General features: G+C 39.7%; 1 protein-coding gene across 1 annotated transcript in view; it reads left to right on the forward strand.

Annotated features, from left to right (window-relative positions):
* Window positions 1–23,101, forward strand: part of PSTPIP2 (proline-serine-threonine phosphatase interacting protein 2) — a 1,323,814-nt gene that overhangs the window by 1,257,987 nt on the left and 42,726 nt on the right. The window contains exon 12 of the mRNA XM_044078135.1: window positions 6,277–6,355. Coding sequence (XP_043934070.1) covers window positions 6,277–6,355 — 79 coding nt within the window. The remainder of the gene's footprint in view (window positions 1–6,276; window positions 6,356–23,101) is intronic.

The raw sequence follows: 23,101 nt of genomic DNA on the forward strand, positions 1-23,101 counted from the left end.
GTGATAGCAGGGGGAGTTATATTTGATGGTATTTCCTGAGGGAAGGTTGATGGGGAGACAGGGTAAAGTTGGAGTTGAATTTATCAGCCAGTATGTTTGTTATAACTTCTGGCTTGGTATAGGTGGCTCAGTTTACAATGAGCTATGCACAAAGTTGCATATTGCCTTTGAGGTTGTGGGCATAGCTGAAGAATGCCTTATGGTTGTCCTTGGCTTTGGAGGCCAAAGTTAACTCAAATTTGGCTTTGGCAGACTCTATTTGTCCTCTGAGTTGTATATTTGATGAGATTGCTTTTATCCTACTGGGTGCTACACCTCCTAATTTTGAAATGATTTTATTCCTTCTATTATACAGCCTATTGATTTTGTGATTCCACCAGGGTGGCTTGTTTTTTGAGTTAATTCTGTACTTCTTCCTGGCGGGTACAGCTGCCTGTATGCAGCTATTAACATGCTTGTACAGAGTCATAGCTGGTCTTAGGCATAAGCCTACTAGGCGACCACCTAGACAGCTGCTGTAACATGGGCACTTTCCCAGTATTTATTTTGTGTAGGTAGAGCTGGATAGGGGCACCAGATGTTGTGATGGGGGTGCCGTGGAGCCCTTTTGCCTAGGGCACCAGTTGACCTAAGGCCGCTCCTGTGCAGGGTTTCTATAAACAGTTTTGCATAAGCAGCAGTGTTCTCACAGTTTATGGGGGCTTGAAATTTTGCCAGGTTATCAGTTAATAGCAGGAAGTTAGTCTTAGAGTAGCTCCTGAATATTCCAGGTTTAGCTGGGAGTCCAGGATTTGTTTTACTTCAAAGAAGATCATTTTGTGGCCTGATCTTGCCAGATAAGACATTACAGTAGGGGGTGTGCAGCACTCTCCATTACTAGTGAGGACAAGATCCAGTATAGTTGCAACCCTGGTTGGTGTATTGACAGTCTGATCTAGGAAATTTGTGTTTACAAAATCCAGGAATCTCTGTGCCTGCACTGTGTTGTCATATAGGATTCCCAATTAATAGTGGGATAATTAAAGTTGGACATGAATATGGTATTGCTTTGGATGATGAGTGTTTCCAATAAGTTTAAATACATTGTATGGGTTTCCTGTGTCATAGAAGGGGACCATGGCTTGCAAGTAGGTGGTATTGGATTTTGCCTATCATGATTTGAACTGTGAGCAGCTCAGGTGCATTGTACTGCTTGACCAGCCTTGAGGTATATTTATTTTTGATGTAAATTGAGACACCTCCACCTTTAGTCCCTGTCTGTGTAGTAGCTGGTCTAAATGTATGGAAGGCATTATAACCTTGCAGTGTTAGTGTGTTCTCTGCAGTTTTAAACCATGTCTCCATGACCATCCAGACATCAGCATTCTCTAGGCTGAAGAAAGCTTCTAGTGAGTGGAGTTTTTTGTTTAGGCTCCTAGCATTGAGCAGTAATACCTTTAGATTTTCTTGGATTTGATTTGCTATGCCAGAAGTACTTTCAGTTTGTCATTGCCTAAAAACTGTAGAGGAAGATAATGTTTTAGTTAATAATCGAAAGCCTAGAGGGGAGAGATGCAGACCATCCCTGGCAAAGCAGCATTGTATGTTGACCATCTCCTTCCAAATAATACACCCCTTTGAATGTAAGCCAATTATTGAAGTCAGTCATCTTTTGTTCGTATTGTGACATCATCCTTGGCGAAGGTAAGATGCTGGTCAGTGCTAGGCTCATACCAGCCTGAGACACATATTCAAAGAGCTGCATGATGTCTTTCTTTGTATAGTGTAGAGAGGTACGTCTCAGGTGATTTACTCCATGTGGGGTATGATTGACTCATACTGGTACTTGTGGTCCAGTGACATGAGTGCGTGTGTACTGTGGTGGATCCTAGCCTCTGATAAGCAGCTGACCATGACTTTCTCCTTACTCAGCCTGCTGAGAGGGGCATCAGTGTCTCTCACGATGGACACTCCAGTGACCAGACAGAAAGTTGGATTGTGTGGTGTCTTGCCTTATGGGCTTAGAAGTAGACACTCCATGAGATGCGGTTCTATGTGATGATTGTGTTGATGCTGGTGTTGTTTTGAAAGAGTGCATTTCAGAAATGTTACATTTAAGTGCCTCATTGCACGAGCGCACGTACGCACACACACACACACACACACATATATATATATATATATATATATATATATATATATATATATATATATATATTTATTTATTTTTTTCCCTTTGCTTGTGATTTTACTAGCAGTCCAGTCCATGTAATATTTGCCATACTTTTAATTGGTCATGTCCAGAAAAGGAGAGATATAGTAATCGTAATTAAGCAAAAAAAAAAAAAAAAAAAAAGAGAGAAAGAGATTTATCCCTAGGCCTTGGCAAGTAAACATTAGGCATAGAGGCCATATTCCAAAAGACTTGCTCTCAGTGTAAGTGACTTGCTTCAGTTTAAGGCTTGTCTATAAACAGGCTTATACTGGGGGGGGTCAGATTCCTAAAGACATGCTCTCGTAAGTGTCACTTACAGTGAGAGCAAGTCTTTTGGAACCAGGAGACAGATTTTGTGTCAGATAACAAAAGATGTCATAATTGTCATAGGTATTCAAATGAATAGTTACGACTATAACATGGATCTGCCAGTGAACAATAACCAGAACACACCTGTGCTTTGATGATTTATCACACTACAAGTAATAGGAGTCTTTGCCATTCACTAGGAATGCTGCCATAAATGTGATATGAAGGATAACGTTTTTCAACTGAAAAATATTTATACCAAACTGATACTGAACCAACAATATGCTTCTGGAACACCCAACTAATAATAAAAAGATGACAAAAATATGCTTAGAAGCCTAAAATGTTACATAGTTCTTAGTTCTATTTGCAATTTTGCATATCTGCATAATGCATCTGGTTATCAGTGTATTCAAAAACTGCAAATTAGGAAAACACCAAAACGCTCCAACACGACCAAAAAACTCAAGAGAGCAAGGTAGATGGAACGGAGTACACCAGGAATAATTCCACAAAATGTTTAATGCACAACCACAAAGGACAGACTCCACATTAACACTCTTGATACACACTGCGTTTTCGTCCACAATCGCTGTTGGACTTCATCAGATACAACACATTAAAATACTTAAAGTGCTTAAATACATTTTTAAAAATTCATCCACCTATGTTTATAAAGTGCATCTTAAAACATCAAATCAGGGTAGGCTCAGCTCATTAATATTAATTACTTCTAATAAATTCATTGAAAAAACACCAAAACCAATGTTAACAATATTAAAAATGTTTAAAATTGCTTGTTCTATATAAAATATATAACACACTACCTCCATTTTTATTAAATAAATAAATAAATAAATAAATAATGCATAAAATTCAGTATATGAAAATAATACATCAATAATTAGTCCCTATTAGTGTGCATTGGAGATATATACAATATCACCCTCTACTGTTCAACTAGTTTATTACACTTTCCCAGCTTTTAATTTTAATACAGGGGTTAATGAAATGTGTTCATTTAAACCAGGACTTTTTGTGGCTTCTAACTTAATTTGCCACCATAATTCCCTATATTCGAGCCATTCTTCCCATAGTCCACCCCTTATTTCCCTTTTTACTTGCTCTATTATAAAAAATGAAAATTTTGAACCAATACATTCTCTGGTATGCTTATATAAAGCATTTGTTTCCTTTTGTCTTAAAATTTCATATGTATGTTCATAGATTCTTCTCCTCAGGACTCTTTCCATTTTCCCTATATAAAAAGAACTGCATTTTCCACATAAAGCTATATATACCAAACCCTGTGTACCACAATTATAATGTCCTTTATTTTTAATATTTACTCCCCTACTACTCAAATACACCTCACTCTTTTCCACTATCAATTCACATTGCTTGCAATGGCCACATCTATATGTTCCATTGTTCCTCAACCCCCTCACCGTGCCGTAAACACTATTATTACTCCCTATATTGTTGGACTCTAATAACTGTTTCATGTTCAATGAATTTCTATATACTACCTTTGGAACAATATTTTTGATATTATTTATATCTGAATATAATGAAAAATTATTCCATTCCTTAATAAATAATTCCCTTATTTTAGAATTTGAAGTATTATATTCCAAAATCATAGCCTGTTCAAAAATATCATCCTTTTCACTATTATATCTGGATGTTGAGGTATATAAAAATAATAATGCAATTGAATCCAAAATATATAGGAAAAAAACCTTTTGTAACTCCTTCTTACATTTTACTAGTGCACACCCCTCACATTGCAAAAAGAATATAGTAAAAGGGCAATTTGTTAGGGGTAGTCGCATGACTAGCTTAAATGAAGATTTTTATGTTGAGTGTAACACCTTGGAAAAAATGTTCCAAGAAAGAGGATATCCTAGAGAGTTTGTAGAGAACATTAGAAAAGAGGTGGAAATTGGGAGAGCCATAAAATTTAAACCTATAAAAGGAAGTGGTATAGTTAGGCCGGAGATGACTGTAATCAAGAACAATAGTGAAAAGGACGATATTTTTGAACAGGCTATGATTTTGGAATATAATACTTCAAATTCTAAAATAAGGGAATTATTTATTAAGGAATGGAATAATTTTTCATTATATTCAGATATAAATAATATCAAAAATATTGTTCCAAAGGTAGTATATAGAAATTCATTGAACATGAAACAGTTATTAGGGTCCAACAATATAGGGAGTAATAATAGTGTTTACGGCACGGTGAGGGGGTTGAGGAACAATGGAACATATAGATGTGGCCATTGTAAGCAATGTGAATTTATAGTGGACAAGAGTGAGGTGTATTTGAGTAGTAGGGAAGTAAATATTAAAAATAAAGGACATTATAATTGTGGTACACAGGGTTTGGTATATATAGCTTTATGTGGAAAATGCAGTTCTTTTTATATAGGGAAAATGGAAAGAGTCCTGAGGAGAAGAATCTATGAACATACATATGAAATTTTAAGACAAAAGGAAACAAATGCTTTATATAAGCATACCAGAGAATGTATTGGTTCAAAATTTTCATTTTTTATAATAGAGCAAGTAAAAAGGGAAATAAGGGGTGGACTATGGGAAGAATGGCTCGAATATAGGGAATTATGGTGGCAAATTAAGTTAGAAGCCACAAAAAGTCCTGGTTTAAATGAACACATTTCATTAACCCCTGTATTAAAATTAAAAGCTGGGAAAGTGTAATAAACTAGTTGAACAGTAGAGTGTGATATTGTATATATCTCCAATGCACACTAATAGGGACTAATTATTGATGTATTATTTTCATATACTGAATTTTATGCATTATTTATTTATTTATTTAATAAAAATGGAGGTAGAGTGTTATATATTTTATATAGAACAAGCAATTTTAAACATTTTTAATATTGTTAACATTGGTTTTGGTGTTTTTTCAATGAATTTATTAGAAGTAATTAATATTAATGAGCTGAGCCTAGCCTGATTTGATGTTTTAAGATGCACTTTATAAACATAGGTGGATGAATTTTTAAAAATGTATTTAAGCACTTTAAGTATTTTAATGTGTTGTATCTGATGAAGTCCAACAGCGATTGTGGACGAAAACGCAGTGTGTATCAAGAGCGTTAATGTGGAGTCTGTCCTTTGTGGTTGTGCATTAAACTTTTTGTGGAATTATTCCTGGCGTACTCCGTTCCATCTACCTTGCTCTCTTGAGTTTTTTGTATTCAAAACTAAATACAATGGGCCTGATTCCAAAAGACACAGTTGCAGTGTAAGTGACCTTTTACACTGACAGCAGGCTAAGAACAGGGTGTTTTAGAACCTGGGCCCTACTGTAAGCCTGTTTATAGGTAGTCCTTACACTGACCTAAACCACTTACACTGGGTGCAAGTCTTTCAGAACCTGGCCCAGTCTACGCTACTCATTTTCATAAGCTAATATTCTCATTTTTTTTCTTGTGTTAAGATTAGGTTAACCACGTAGAGTTCCTGTTTCCAATTTTATAAGTTAGTTTGTCATTTTTAACAAAACCATTGCTGTCTTGTCACAAATTTATGAAGAAAACAGACTGTAATCAAAAATTTGCAGAATTTATGGTAAAGTTATAATGCAAATGCAGTTCTTCAAGCAGTCCACATCTTAAGAATATAGATGCATATTAATAATTCTAAAAAAATATTATATTTCAGTTGTTTTACTTCACTGTTGAGCAAACATTTATTCTTCTACTGTTTCATTGCTCTTGCTAATAAATATTTTTCAGCTCAAGTTCCATATGAAAATTTTTACAGCCTCCAAAGAAATCCTGGATCAGGGAGATCACAAGTTTCAGGTGGAATAAGGTAAGATTTCAGAAATGAGCTACATGTTTAAAACTAATTTTTGGGACAATGACTAACAAAAACAGAATTACAATATTTGGTTTTGAAAGTGTAGAATGAAAGAAATGAAATAAACAAAATCCGTAATGTTCTTAATTTAAAACTTATTTATTAAATTAGTACTGCATTTTATACTGAAAAAGTAGTTGCATTCTTCAATCTAATTGGTTCAAATGTTTATACTAAACGTAGTACTGGAAAGGGCTCCCTATTATAATTCAGAGACTCATTCATGCGAGCCATGGAATTTGAAAACAACAGTCCAAAAATATAGAAGAACAGTGAAAAGTCAAATATTGTAGTTCTCCTTTAAAGTTGATTTTTTTTACAGTGGGCAAGCCCCCCAGCAACCTCCACAAACTCATATAGACTGACTCTGAGATCACCATAGCTCAGAAAAAGTGTATTCCTGAAGCAACAGCCTCGGACGTAATACAATTAAGTCCACATTTTCACTTATTCACTCTCACTGTTCAAGGGCTTGCATTGATGAGTCTCTGCATATCAAATGGTTAGCACTGGAGAGCCAATGAGCAGCTTAGCCATATCACCCTGGTAATGAGAATGATGGACACGTTCCTCTTTGAGGAAATCATTAGCATTTAAGCCAGCCATGAATTTAAAGGTTGACAGGGAGATACTCTGGTTGATGTTTAGAGATGGTTTGTTCAAAAGGTGAAAGATGATTTGGGTAAGAGACCTGTAAATTCCATCAAGTATTGTTGACTAACAGTTGTGGTTTATTTACTTGGAGCATGTGTTGGTTTAACTGTTTGACCTGTGTAGGTGAATTAGATTGAAAAGTGAAGAGTTTTTCATAGCATGGCACACTAGACAAAGATTGCTTCTTAGAAGCCTAGAAAAGACTCAGTAGAGAGTTAGAGAACAGTTTAAGTGGCTTAAACTAGAAATTTCCATAGTTATGGATGTTTGGGGTCTTTCAGGTCGCATAAAATGCTTAGAGGGACACATTCCAAAAAGGTATTGTATTTAGTAATAGGTCTGATAAGAGAGGACAAGGGTATCCATGGACCTCAAAATAATGCCACAATAGATGACATATGTGAAGTAGAAGGGCTCTATGGCCACAAATGAGGCACAGTAGTTTAAAGAGTGTTTACTGTTATTGTGGATACTTAGATCAAGAACAGTGGGGTCTGTTTTAGGGGACATGCCAGTGATATGATAAAAGAAATGGATAAGGGCTTACCAAATGTAACTAGGCTGTAATTCCTAGCATTTAGAGTGAGTCCATGGCTAATACACCAGTCTAGGTCAGATCTAGGACTTGATGGAAAATTTGGGTATCTGTGAGTGAACTGACAAATATACCCAGTTTGCAATCATCATACAACATGTTTACTAATAGATCTTTGATGCCAATTTTACCTGTCAAAATAAATGACAAACTAGGGACTCAACACTGAATCCTGTTGGACACTGCTAATAATGTTTAATGACATTTTAACTCATTGTTTTATTTTGTAGTTATCAATTCAGAAATGAAATACTAATCTCTGTTTTGGCTAGTGTTGCAGCATAGAGGGATAAATCCTGACTACAGCCAAGGCAACCTCTGTTCATTTTATGAGACTGGTGTTTGAGGTACTGGCAGGGAAGGACAGACATGCCCATTTGGGGGAAGGGGTGTGAATAGGGGCACATGCATGGAGTACATGTCACTGTTGGATTTCCCTGGGCAAAAGGGGGGAAGCCACTGCATAGTGCTGCATGGGGGAGTGTGGGGTTGTCAGCCAACATCATATTCTTATGGAAGTGTGAAGCAGTTTGATGCAGATCGTCCATTGCAGGTCTCAACCATAGAGTGTTTTTGTGCATTTGCAGGGAAGAGACAAATGGGGAAAAGCATTCCCATGGCAGCATTGTGACATGGGTTCAGGACACCTGGATTGCCTCACTGGCCCAAACCCTTAGTCAGAGATAGTCGGGGGTACTCAGGAGTGGTAGACAGACCCAGCAATCAAGGAAAGGCAATGATGTCTACTGATTCTCAGCTGTTTGTGACACTAACAAAAAAAGGTGAAAAAAATTATGTTTTTATGTCAATTGGTTAGGGATAGGAAAGTAGATTATTTACTTTAGACAGGGCCAGCAGAAACACATAAACACAATTTTCTAACAGTTTTTTTTTCTACAATTTGTGTTTTATTTAATGGGGCTGCAGCCCATCAGTCATTAGGATGAGAAAATGTTTGCTCACATATCAGACTAAAGATTCAACACATTGAAAATGCCCTCTAGAGTTTTTTCTTACATTATTTTTTAAACTAACATTCAGACTGATTTAGGATTATTTAAAAGGTAATATCTTCCTGAATTGTTCTAAGTGCAGCACGTTTGCAGTCAGTAGCAAATATCAACATTAAATGATCTTCAGAAAAGAAAAAGTATATTAGACAGTGTTGGACACACAACTGAGCCTTGAGATACTCCAGAGTAATTATTTTCCTATGTTAGAGAGTTATTTTCCTGTTACCAATATTTGTCTCCAGGTAAGCAGTTTCTCCAGTTCGCTTTGCATGGGTTAATGGTTAACCTGTTTAGAAGTAAATTATTTTGAATAGAATTGAATGAACTGATTGAAGCTACTGAACATGAAAGACCACTGTCTAAGGTTATAGACAAATGATTAGTAACAGCAACTTGACCTAAAACTAAATACAAAAAAAAAAAAATGCATAATTATATCCTTTGGGAAGTCAAACCCCCTGAAAATTACATTGACAGCACACTTCTAAGACTGGACCCAGTGATAAGAGATTTAGATGCACACAAAGACAGTTGCCTGAGCTTTGACCACCATGTGTCCACACAGTGGTGAGGAAGTGGCACAGCTGATAAGTAAAGGCATGTCATCCATATCCAAGGAAGTTATCGTCCCTCATCAGACCAACTATCAAGTACAATACACCTTTCAGCATGTACTTGATCAGGCACTTGCAACTGTACTTTTCCGTTAACAGAGCAGCAGTACTGTAATAGCTAAGACAACCTTCTTAGTCACTTAGAACACTTCCTTTATTAGCAAGTAGATTTGCTTGTTCGATAGTTTATATTTCTCAGGACCCCTCAGCAAAATAGTGTAGCTTAATTTGACTGCTGAATGCCAAGGTGTATGTGAGTATGTACGACCTCCCTTTGTTAACATTTTTGTAGTTCCTACTACACTGTACTATATTTTGGACTTTATGCTTCATTTATTGTCACTTGGTGATGTGTGAATAGGGGTCAGTGCATTCTCTCCCACTTTCTCAAATAAATAAGTAAATATTATTTTAAAGAGTTCTCACACTACAGAAGAAATCTTGAAAAATTGTCTTTTTCTTAGTATCAGGGATTTTAAAAAGGTTAAGGAGGATGGATGATGAGTGCGTGTCATGTGTGTGTGTGTGTGTGTGTGTGTGTGTGTGTGTGTGTGTGTGTGTGTGTGTGTGTGTGTGTTTGTGTGAGGGTGCAAATAAAAGTTATAAAATTATTGGTTTACTTTCTAATGTATATTTTAAATAACTGTAGTTATTATTCTACTTAAAGATACTGTTTAACTGCAGCTAAGTGCCATTGTTGCTGTAGGGGAATTTTAGTGGCGCAGTTCTGTATTTTTAAATATACCTGCTAATGCAAAGCCATGAAATTTGTAGAGGAACAGGAAATGTTGCAAATATTTCAAAAGACAGCAACACATACTACTGCAACACTTCTTCAACAAATGCCTTTTTCTCCACATTTTGTCACGTAGAAGTTTGGGTTTAAAAATGCAATGTTAGCACATGCTAGTAACTGGCTTCAAGCAGTGAAATTATTGATAAGTTAATGTAGGTGCGCATGCATTGATGCCAGTGTGTAATGTTGAGGTTAATGGCATCTGGAATGTATCAGTTTATTAGGCTACATTACTGCTGCCCCATTAACAGAAAAGTACCCTTGCAAATAATGGAGTGGACTCAGAGGTTCCTTACAAAACAATACAGGGTGCAAAGGCCCTATCCCTTAACTCTGTCTTCTATCAACTATTAAGGGGTGATGTATGACTAACCTACAAGGCATTCTCAAACCCAGCCCTAAAGGAACTGCTACAGATTTGCAAGACAAACTATACGAGGATTAACCAATCCAAGGATCTTTGTCTGTGACATGAACAAAACATGCTGGAGAGACAGATATGTGTCTCAGAGATTACCTGTTCTCTAGAGCAGGCTTCCTATCAACATAAAGCAGAGCCCTCCCATGACTTTCTTCAAATGCAGTTTGGATCAATGGATGGGAAATGGTAAATTCACTCCTGGGGTGATGCACGTGTCCCTTATGGACAGAGACAGTCTGTAAAATACTCAAAGGCATAGGCACATACTTAAGCCATCCCCTAGCCCTTAGGGATCAAAAATTGGGTAAAATCCAGGTAATCATGGCTAGGCCTGTATGGGCTTTTGAGCCATCACTCTGGTAATCACCTATGCACTTATGAACCTATACATGTACATAAATGTAGAAATCTTCAAGGTTTGGAAAACATCCCTGTGTACGTGCAGAATCATGTTGCTATTGGTACTCATTTTCCAATCCATGCAAAAATTAATTGATTAAGTTTGACAGCTGTGTATCAAAACTTTTTCTTATCCCATACGTCAAGCATAGCTGGCTATATTTGTTTATTTTTTTGTATGCATTTATGTATATATGCATTTATGTACACTTTGTTGACCTATTTATTTTTGTATTTATGTATGCATTTATGTACACTTTGTTGACCGGGTTAGTCCCACTAGTCCAGTGTCCTCTCTTCATGGGAGACCTGAGGTAGTATTTGCCTGCTAGGAGAAATTTGACCTGATAAGTGTCTAGTGGTAGAACTCCAGACTCCAGATGCAGGTATGAGAGTTGCCTGCAGGCCCAAACTGTTGGAGGTTGGGGATTGGCATAAATGTCACGATCTTTACTTTACAAACAAAATGTGCAGGCTTAGATTTTCAAATTAGATAATTGGCCAGGAATAAAATAGCCCGCAGGGGCAGTTAGCCTTGTACTAAAATATGAACCTATGGATCCTTTACAAACATATCTGCTAAGAACATCCCAGGTGAATGGGACTTTGGTTTAATGTCTCCTCCACCCACTTAATGCTGCTCTGCGTATTGCAGGATTAATCCAAATATGTTTTGTGAACAAACAGACTTCTGACCTACAAGTATTTAAGGCAAGTGTGCTGCCTGTTGAGCACGTGACACTGTACTTATTTATTCATATTCCTGGTCATCACCTTCTTGTGTTAGGTTAGCTCTGTCTCCTGCAGTGACTGTACATAAGAAATTAATTTTGAATAGATAATGTAATATTTTGAAAAGTTAATGGGCCGGATTCACAAAGGCTTGCACGGAGTCTAAGAGTAGAGTAAGACTCCAGACAGCCAATATGTCTGCCGAGCGATCCAGGAACAGCCGGCAGGGGTGTGCATGAGAGCTCCTAAAACTACCCTTGCACAGGCAGTGTTATGTTATGCAAATTACCTCATTTGCTGCTGAAAGCTATGCAAATGAGGTAAATATGCGATCCAGGAAACGCTAACCTGTCTGAGTGAGAGTAGTGTTATTTGCAGAAATGTACTTTGTTGGTAACGGAGTACCGTTCTGCAAACAGCAAAACGGAGCTATGACAGCTCCAAATAAAGGATGCATCCAGTTGAGGAAGCATGCCAATGGCCAAATATAAGGCTGTTGGCATTTTTATCTGTTGCAAAATAATAAAAAATATTTTTTTTCCCTGATCTCCGATGTTTAAGAGTAGCGCAGTGCTGCGCAAATGTGCAGCGCTCTAAAAACCAGCAAAAAAATAAATAAAAGCCAAAAATAGGCATTTTATTAAAAATATTCATCTGCCATGCAGGTGAATGGCAGTCTGAAGACAACATGGCTACTGGGTAGTGGTTGCTAAGGGGGGAAGCTCAGTCTGAGAAATGTAACCAAGCATTACTAGGCAATCCTATTCAAATGAGGATAAGGGTAGTGAATCCCAATTTTCCCTGCCATGTGAACCATGTCCCTAGAGTAGGATTAGGGGAGTAACAGAGTAGAAAATAGGTGACATCATGAGGGGGTATGTATCAAAGACTGTAAGCTTATTGGAGCAGAGTGGCATGTGTTTGCTGTAAGTTACTCAGGACTGGAAGAGGCGTGTCTACAGTTGTCTTAACTGAAACCCAGAAACCGAAGGTGTATGCTGTGGATATCACCAAAGTTTCTTGCAAAGATGCATACACTGTGTGCACGCTTGTGCGTGCCTGTAAACCCGTCTAAGCTTGTGTGCACGTGTGTGTGCCCATGTAAGCCTAAGTAAGGCCGTCTAAGCCTGTGTGCGCGCATGTGCACCACCTAAGCCTGTGTAAGCCTGTGTGCACACGTGTGCACTCATGTGCGCATGTTTGCGCATTGTTGCCCCCTGTGGAAACAGAAAGGGAAAAGGAAGGAAAAAAAGTAGTAGGACGTTAACCAAGGAGAACTAGCAGAGCTGCCAGGTGAAATCAATCAGAATCAGCCAATTACACAGGCAGTACACTAGCCCAGCCCAGCCCAACACTTAAAACTCTGCAAACAACATTCCCCTATGTTTTTCTCAGAAACACTGCAACACTGCAGTCTACAAAGAGAAGTGAAAACATAAAAAGCTTAACTGAGACAAAAAATGTTAGGGGCTGCCATTGCTATTATAAGGCAACATGTGCAAGATGCTGAGGGTGGTGCCATTGTGAATGCTGCTGAGCAACCCACAGTGAAGAGATGGAGAAGAGTGTACAGACCCAGGGTAACCTACCAGGGCTACATGAGCTGGAGATAGTGGAGTGCTATAGCGTGGACAGAGACCTCCTGCAGCAAATTGTTGAGCTGTGCAGGCCACACCTAACACACGGAACCGACAGAGGGGAACCCATCTCAGTGGGAACCAAGGTATGTGTTGGCCTAAGAATAAAGCAACAGGTACCTTCCAGAGACCAACTGGTGATATGATGGGGATTTCACAGGCATCAGCATCCAGGGTACTGCACCAGTTCCTGAATGCCATGTCAGCACGTCGGTGATCATGTATATTTCCCCAATTCCCATGAGGTATTGGCCAGCAATATGCATCTCTTCCAGCAAATAGCGGAATACTCTGAGGTAGTGGGTGCAATTCACTGCATGCACATACACATCAAAGCACCAGCCAGTGAGCGGGGTAGGGCCTACATCATCTGCAAGGGCTTCCACTCCATCAACTGCCAAGTCGTGTACGATGCCCAGGGCATAATACTGAATGTGTGTGCTGGCTGCCCTGGAAGCTACTACGATTCCCATATCTGGCATCTGACATAGCTGTACCAGACATTTGCCAATGGGGACATCCCTGACGGTCACCTAGTGGGGGATGCTGGATACGCACTGGAGCCGTGGCTGATGACACCCATCAGAAATGCACACACACCTGAACAAGAACTCCATAATGAGGCACACGCACAAACATGAAATGTAATCGAGCATGTGTTTGGGATGCTCAAGTCACAGTTCCAGTGCCTGGACACATCTGGTGGAGTCTTGCAGTACTCACCAACTACATGTACCCAAATTGTCATGGTATGTGCCATGCTACACAATATGATCCTGCGAAAACAGCTGCAGCAGGAACAGCATGGGGCAGGGCCAAACAGCCCCCCACCATTACCAAGGCCTGCACAGGCACAGCATGACTTGGAGGAGGAACAACCTGAGCCTGCCCCAGTAGACAGAAGGAGGCATGCCCAGTATGCCTTGGCTTGGCAAAGAGGCAACGCATAGCACATACACTGGCTCAGTAGGAACCCTGGAAATGATACCTCTCTCTGACTCACACATAAAATAAAAGGGATGCCTAACTTGACACTACCTGTTTCCAAACATGTATAGGGAGTGTAGTATGTGCATCCAACATAAGCAGCCCTGCAGCACCACCTGAGGCATGATTGCCATGTTTTAAGCAATATAAAGAAGTGCTAAACAGCTTTTACCAATATTTAGTATATGTAAACAAAATTTCCCATGCTAACTAGCGCAACGTCAGGCAACGTTGAGAAATGTTGGGCAAGGTCGGGCAAAGTTGAGCAAAGTCAGGTAAACATGCTCATATTAGCTTTACTGTCCCTTAAGCAGTCTGGTCTGCCCAGCATGAAAAAAAGCAGTGACAGGGCTCGAACCCAGGATACTGTGCACTATAGTCACAGTACTGAACCACTAACCCAAGATAGCATTTCAGTAGCACAGACACAGCAGGACAATTGTACACTAATTCAAACACAAAGAAATTCTGTAACTTGCCCCTAAAGAGGCATATGGGTAACCTTCCCCACAGTCCTATGCAGACAGAGAATATCAGGCCAGATGGTGTGATGTGGGTTGTGTAGGCTATGAAGTCGCAATCTAATATACGTGACATTGGACGCAAAGATGTGTAGTACAGTAGTATGCCTCAAGCTAGTATGATAGGCAACAGTACAGACTGAAATGGTGTACCGTAGATAGCAGTGCAGGCATAGCAAATGTGTATAAGTGTCAGGTGAACCCCTCATCCTATGTACACCCACAGTAACAATCAGGTGTGCCCCCAGGTAGAAATGTACAAAGAATAGCTGTCCCCCCTGTATGTAGAAATGTTGATAAGTCTATGCAAAGTGTCTCATGGAAGCCCTGCAGGCACAGCATGATCCCTGTTGATCTATGACACAAAGGTGAGCACTGCTGTAAAAATACAACTTGATTTGCCATACACATATAGTATAAATGTCTATACCGGGCGTGCTCACACACTCCAACAAATGTAGTGGATTTCATTCAGCATCACACTGAAAGGTCATACTGGGCATGCTCACACACTTATGCTAAATACGGAGGTGATAATAAGGGATCTATGGACAAATGTGGCTAGACATCTCTACTTCCAGAAACACATTCACAAAGTTGTCAGAAAATCATGCTATGTGTTCACACAAACTGCCAAGGTCTGTGCATGTAGGTCAAAGGAGGTTCCCACTACTCATCAGTCATCAGACCCGTCAGAGAGTACCACAACACACTTGCAATGAATCTGACTAGGCACGTTCAGCAGCCAGAAAGACCACTGAAGTACCCTAACAAGAGGATTACTGGCCTCAAACAGTTGCCCCATGCAACAAGACTGAATGTAACCCAATCTGTACTCTGTTGCATACTGTCTACTCAGGAGATCTCTGCCCAACAGACAGGTCAATGTCATGGCTACACTCAGATCTGTTCTGAGTTACAGCTCAATGGCACTAAATATACAGACCCAACTGATATTGCCAACATCCTGGCAGATAGGATCAGTGTTAACTTTATCCCCCTCTCACCCATGAAAGAGCACATCTCTATAATGGAAGACTGCAAAGTTGCTGTCATTACGGCTGCACAGGTAAAAAGCACTCTCCAAAGCCAACATCACAGCAGCCATGGGACCAGATAACTTCACTGGCTGTGTTCCACACAAACCATAGAATGAACAGGCACCACACTGACATAGCATGTGCAGTCATAGCCTCCCCTCATGCTTTGTGCCCGCTGAATGGTGCACAGTGATGGTTATCCCACTACACAAGGGTGGAGACACCATGGACCCCAGGAACTAGTGCCCCATTAGCCTGATGAGCCCACTCTTCAAGGCCTTGGAATGTATCATCATACAACATATAAAAAATTACATTGGTAATCCCCAAACCCTGGACCACAACCATGTTGGGTTTGTAAAATGCAGATCATGTCTCCTAAACCTGATAGATGACATTGAAGCAGTCACCAGAACCGTAGACAAGGGTAAGGTGGTTCACACAGCCTATGTAGATCCTGCCACGGCTTACAACACCACCCCACACTCTGGAAATATAGATAAACCCACTAAACTAGGTATAAATCGCTATGTCACAAGATGGGTTGCCAACAGGCTTACTGACAGAACACACACTGTGAAAGTAGCAGACTCCAAGTATGGGACCAGTGACGAGTGCAGTACCACAGGGTCCAGTCCTGTGTCTTGTCCTGTTTAGTATCTACTTCCCTGAAGTAAACTTTAACATGGAAGGTCTGTGGCTACTGGAGTTTCCAGAGGACTGCAAACTAGGAGCCATAATTGTAAATACTAAAGATGTGGACATCCTACAAAAGGGCCTCACTGAGACAGATGGCTGTTGTCAAAGCCATGGGCTCTAGCTCAATGCCAAAAGGTGCATTGTCATCCCCTTTGTTAAAAACTCTGTAGCCAAGAACTACAACATAGGCGGTAGTATACCTAACACTGAAAGTGTGACAAGAGACCTTGGGTCACAGGTGGACAGTGGACACAACTGTGATAATCACATCCCCACAGTAGTCAGGAAACCCTGCTATGTGGCACACCTCATCACAAAATGTGTCTCATGCAGAATAGAAGAGGACATTGTTCCCCTCTACTCATCACTCACTAGAACTATAATAGAGTACAATGCCACTTTTGCTATGTACCTTACAAGACAACTACAGCAACTGGAAAGCCTGCAGCAATACCACACAAAGAGCATTAGTGGCCTGAAATACATGCCATACACAGACCATCTCAAAATGCTCCATCTGTACTCCCTTGCATATTGCCTGCTCAGATGTGTTCACTACCTAACAGACAAAGCTATGTCAAACACAGAGCTGTTGGACATGCTCCACATCAAACACTCACAATCCCTCTGACCTTCGGACCCAAAACCACGAGTGAAATACAAAAGGAAGGGGTGTACCAATTTACCTTATAGAATCCCACACCTTCAGGTTAGTGGCACAGCATGAGGTCTTGGAGACCATGCAAGTGCAACTAACATTGGGCAAAGCTGCTCATCAGACTGTAGCCTGCTACAAATCACCTACCTTGTCTCAGGAACCACACTCAGTATTCCTGAGAACAGTGGAAAATATAAAGTTCCTATCAAACACCATTATATGAGGTGATTACAACTACCCTAACATTGAGTGGGAGAATTACTCGTGTACAGTTTCCTTTGCCCAATGTTTCCTAGAGTTTAAAAACTCTAACACCCTGGAACAGCTGGTCACCACACCCACTAGAGGTGACAACATACTGGACATGATCATCACCAACATGGGGTACCAGTGTTCCATAACAGAGATAAACCCCTCGCTGGTAATATCAGATCATAAAGTAATCACACTGGATATCCACATCCCCCCCCCCCCCCCCCCCAGTCAAGGAAACCACTGTGAAGACATTTTCAAAATCAAACTGCACACTTCCCAAGACCAAAGTGGAAAGTTCTAAAGCTCCCTTGCTATAGGATAATGCCATACAATCTGCCGAATCATTTACAAGTGCATGCTATGAGCATCTACAGGGATGCATGGATTGAGACATCACAAATAAAACCAAGATGCAGTCCTCCAAAAATAAGAAACCAATCTGCTGATCGTCACCCATAAATAAGCTAGACAAGAGAAGGAGGAAACAAACACATGATAGAGCAAACTTCACTAAAGGAAAGGCATCACTGATCATTATCAGGAAGAAACAATGATCGCTCATAAAATAATCCAAGGCCAGTTTCTAAAGACAAATTGTCAAGGAATTTAAGAATAGCAACCACAAAGCCTTCGGTAGCTATACCAGACATGTAGGTGTCAACTTCCAAATATGCTGTCAGCTACTGACAAATGGCAAGAAATACACTGAACCAACTTTCACTGCCCACATCCTGGGGGACGAGTTCAGTGTAAACTTCCCCCCATCACCCCCAAAAGGGCCTGTGTCCAAAAGCTAAGAACACAGCATCAATGGGACTGGATGGTGTCCCAGGCTGCATCTTATACCAGGACCAAAAGGAACTACACCCTCACCTACATTCACTGCCCAGACTCAATCGTACCACAGGCTATGTACCCAAAGAATGGCATACACTAACAGTCATCCAGCTCCACAAAGGGGTGCCACAACAGAACCTGGAAACCATTGCCCTATATGTCTACTCAGCCTGGTCTACAAAGCTATTGAGCAAATTGTCATGGAACCCATAAACAGAGACATTGGGGACCTCCAGACACTGGACTCTACACAACCTCACCTTGTTAAAGGCAGATCCTGCCTCCTAAACATAGTTGAGTTATTTCAAACAGTTAACAAGGACATAAATGGAGGTGAAATTAGTCCACACAGCCCACCTGGACCTCACTAAGGACCTTTTACACCATTCCCAACTCTACTTTTAAAATAATAGCGAGTACCACTGCGAGCACCTATAACACAGACTCAAGCAAATCTTCTTAAACACAGATTTAATTAGCGTTTTCAGTGAAAACTATGTCCCACCTTCTTCAGACAAAGACAAATCAATTAAAACCCTTTATATACATTAAATATGCATCAATTAATCAATTAAAAATTCAATTAAAAATCAGTTTAAGAAAAAGCTTGTCTTTAAAGAGCCACGCCATATTATTATACACTCCTATAATACACAGTATGTTACAACATAAACAAAACACCAATATATACGATTTTTCAAACAGATTGAAATAAATATACTCCAACCCTTATTTATCTATTCAAGGCTAAGCGTTTAAGGATAGATTTTATAGAAATATATTCATTTAGGCTGGGATATATATGTGCTTCAGTTCTTATCTGCCATTTAATTTCATCTATCTCTAGGTTTAATTGCCATGGGCCTCCCCTAGGATCCAACTGTGTTTGTTGCAAGACCGAAAATTTTAAACTGTGGTCAGGGTAATCTATAAGATGCCTAGCTAAGGCATTATTCTTATCTTTTTTATAGATAGCATAATAGTGTTCGTAAATACGTTGTTTCAACTTTCTCTCAGTTTTTCCGATATAATAAACGGAACACTGAGAGCAAGTTGCAACATATATCACAGCTCTACTATGACAATTATAGGTTCATAGGTTCATAGGTTGGTACTAGGCTATCAGCCCTAGGGCCTATACAAGCCTAGCCATAACAATTCCCTGGCTATTTCTTCCCACACTATTTACTTCCCTGGACCCCTGTCTAGCAGGGCGACTGACGTGATCCCAGGGGTGAATTTCCTTTCTCCCATCCAATCGTCAAGGTTCCTTTTGAAGAGGACCAAAGAGGCACTCTGCTTGACATGTATGAGCAATCTATTCCAGAGTCTGGGGAGTTTCTGGGTCAGGAACCTATCCCTCCAGCATGTTTTGTTTATTGTGATGACAAGGTTTAGATCCCTGGAGCGTCTGGCTCTGAGGGATTGGGATTTCTTTAAGTGTAGCATGTCCAGCAGCTCTGGGTTTGACATGGTCTTGTATGTTAAGCAAAGATCGCCTCTGAGTAGACGATATGCAACAGAGTATAGCTGGAGTTTTTTAAGGCGGTCAGCGTAGGGCATCTGCTTTAGGCCTGTGATTCTTTTAGTGAGGTATTTCTGTGGCCTTTCCAATTGTTGCAGATGTCTTGAGAGGTACATACCAAATGGGGCATTGTATTCTATAATGGGTCTAATGAGGGATGAGTACAGTGGGACAATGACCTCCTTTTTTCTGGATGAAAAGCCCTTAGTGATGAGGTGTGCCACATAGAAGGATTTCCTGACTGTTGTGGCGATGTGGTTATCGAAGGTGAGACCACTGCCCACCTGTGTCCGTAAGTCTCTTATCAAACTTTTGGTGTTTAGTGTACTGCCACCTATATGGTAATTCACGGATACATGTTTTTCCCAAAGGGGATAACTGTACATTTCTTGGCATTGAGCTTGAGCCCATGGTTCTGGCACCAAGCATCTGTTTCTGTAAGGCCCTTTTGTAGAGTATCCACATCATTTGGGGATTCAGTAATGGCTCCCAGTTTGCAGTCATCTGCAAACTTTGTTATCCAGAGTCCCTTAGTGTTGGCCTGTACTTCAGAGAAGTAGATGCCAAACAAGAGCGGTCCCAGGACTGAACCCTGAGGTACTCCACTTGTCACTTGTCTGGAGCTGGATTTGGAGTCGGCTACTTTTACAGTGTGGGTTCTATCAGTAAGCTGGTTAGCAACCCATTGGGTGACGTAGGGATTAATGCCCAGCTTAGTAAGTTTATCTATGATTCCAGAGTGGGGGATGGTGTCAAAGGCCTTGGCAAGGTCTAGATAGGCTGTGTGGACCACCTTACCCTTGTCCATGGCTCTGGAGACTGATTTGAAGAAGTCAATCAAGTTCAGGAGACAAGATTGGCCCTTCACGAACCCAAACTGGGTGGGGTCCAGTGTTTGAAGGTTGCCAATGTCTTTGTTTATAAGTTCCATGATAATACGCTCCATGGCCTTGCAGATAAGGCTTGTCAGACTGATGGGATGGTAGTTTCCGGGATCCAAGGTGGATCCCCCCTTGTGGAGTGGGATAACTGTAGCTGTGCACCACTCCTTGGGTACGAAACCTGAGGTGAGGCTATGATTAAACATGACACTTAGGTGAGGTGCCAGTTCATATTGTAGTTCATGTAGTACACAGCCCGGGATGTCATCTGGTCCCATGGATGCTGTATTCTTAGCTTTGGAGAGTGCGTTTTTTACCTGTGTGGCTGTTATTACTGGAATTTGGCAATCTTCTGGTATTCAGATGGGCCATTTAGGGGGTGAAGTTGACATTGAATCGATCTGCCAGGATATCGGCAATATCCTTGGGATCAGTATATTTAATGCCATTCTGTTTTAGCTCCCTTAATACTATAAATTTCATTCTTTAATTTAACTTTTTTGTCTAAGTTAATATATTTGCATTGTTGACATGCACCACATCTAGACATACCTAGATTATTACTATTTATAGATTTTACATATAGTATTAAGGGAAGGTATAATTGTCATAGTAGAGCTGTGATATATGTTGCAACTTGCTCTCAGTGTTCCGTTTATTATATCGTAAAAAGTGAGAGAAAGTTGAAACAATGTATTTACGAACACTATTATGCTATATCTAACAAAGATAAGAGTAATGCCTTAGCTAGGCATCTTATAGATTACCCTGACCACAGTTTTAAATTTTCGGTCTTGCAACAAACACAGTTGGATCCTAGGGGAGGCCCATGGCAATTAAACCTGGAGATAGATGAAATTAAATGGCAGATAAGAACTGAGGCACATATATATCCCAGCCTAAATTAATATATTTCTATAAAATCTATCCTTAAATGCTTAGCCTTCAATAGATAAATAAGGGTTGGAGTATATTTATTTCAATCTGTTTGAAAAATCTTATATATTGGTGTTTTGTTTATGTTGTAAAATACTGTGCATTATAGGAGTGTATAATAATATGGCTTGGCTCTTTAAAGATAAGCTTTTTCTTAAATTGATTTTTAATTAAAGTTTTAATTAATTAATTGATGCATATTTAATGTATATAAAGGGTTTTAATTGATTTGTCTTTGTCTGAAGAAGGTGGGACATAGTTTTCACCGAAAGTGCTAATTAAATCTGTGTTTAAGAAGATTTGCTTGAGTCTGTGTTATAGGTGCTTGCAGTGGTACTCGCTATTATTTTAAAAGTTTAGTGGTTTTTGCTGTTTGCTGTTTGTGCCGTGTTATGATGAGCGAAACTGGAGCACTTTCACAAACTTTGTTCACTCAAGATGAGCCAAATGGTTCAAATAGAGCCAGTACATCTGAAAATAACGCTATTGGTAATTTAACGGCTCTTGTAGAGGTTCTACTGGGGTGAGTAGATTCTCTTACCCAGCGTTTGGAATCTCGGGCCGTTGAGGGCATAAATGCTTGTCGTAGGGGCGTATAGAATGAGGAAGAAGTTCAGCAGAGGTCTCCAGTGCCTGCTTCGTTACATAATAGGTTACCAGCTTCCCAAAATAGATTACAACAACCTTTAGGTGCCGCAATTCAATGTGGTAGTAGTGGTGCTGATAACCAAGGCGCTGAACGGCAACATGAAACTTTGCATCCAGATATTTTCCCTTTTCCTACTATGGCCAATTTTCTGAGTAACAACAATTTTTTTAATAAATGCAATGGTTCTTCACCAGTACAGGAACGATCACCTGGGGTGAGTTCATTACCTGACTTAATTTTAGATTTTTACAATAAACTGTTTAAGTGTAGAAAACTCCAATTGGAAACTGCTTACTTGCAAGAATGCATAGATAAAAAAATAGTCCCTAAAGGTCTCCGGCAATGGTGGTACCCAGTAGGTCTGATGGAAAACTCTATATTCCATGAGGAACTTTTGGGACTGTTTGATAAACAGGGAGTGGAATTTATTATTGCTCTTATAAACTTCTATAACAGTGAAATCAATTTGCTTAAAAGCAAGCTCGAAATTTTAGAGCACGAAATAAAGATGAACAAAGATTTTTTTATTACAAGTATGACTATGCTAGAATTTTTTCTAGCATAGATGCAACAATGGCAAAGTTACTTGTGACTAAAAAGAAAAAGATTGTGAGAGATGTTCAAGATTATACTGCTAAAAAAGCTTATTCCCATCCACCATTCAACTCAAATAGTTGTAATCTTACATCTAATACTTTAGCAGCACTTAATGCAGTTAATGGGAATGAAGTCAATAGTGGTTGTGAGGACATGAATAATACCAATAATGATGTCATACAACCATTACGTAGAAGTGAAAGATTGAACAATTCCACTAGGAATAACAATAATAATAACAATTCTATGCAG

Source organism: Protopterus annectens, chromosome 1.part1 (genome assembly GCF_019279795.1).
Source record: "Protopterus annectens isolate FY-2018-M chromosome 1.part1, PAN1.0, whole genome shotgun sequence".
Taxonomy (NCBI): domain Eukaryota; kingdom Metazoa; phylum Chordata; order Ceratodontiformes; family Protopteridae; genus Protopterus; species Protopterus annectens.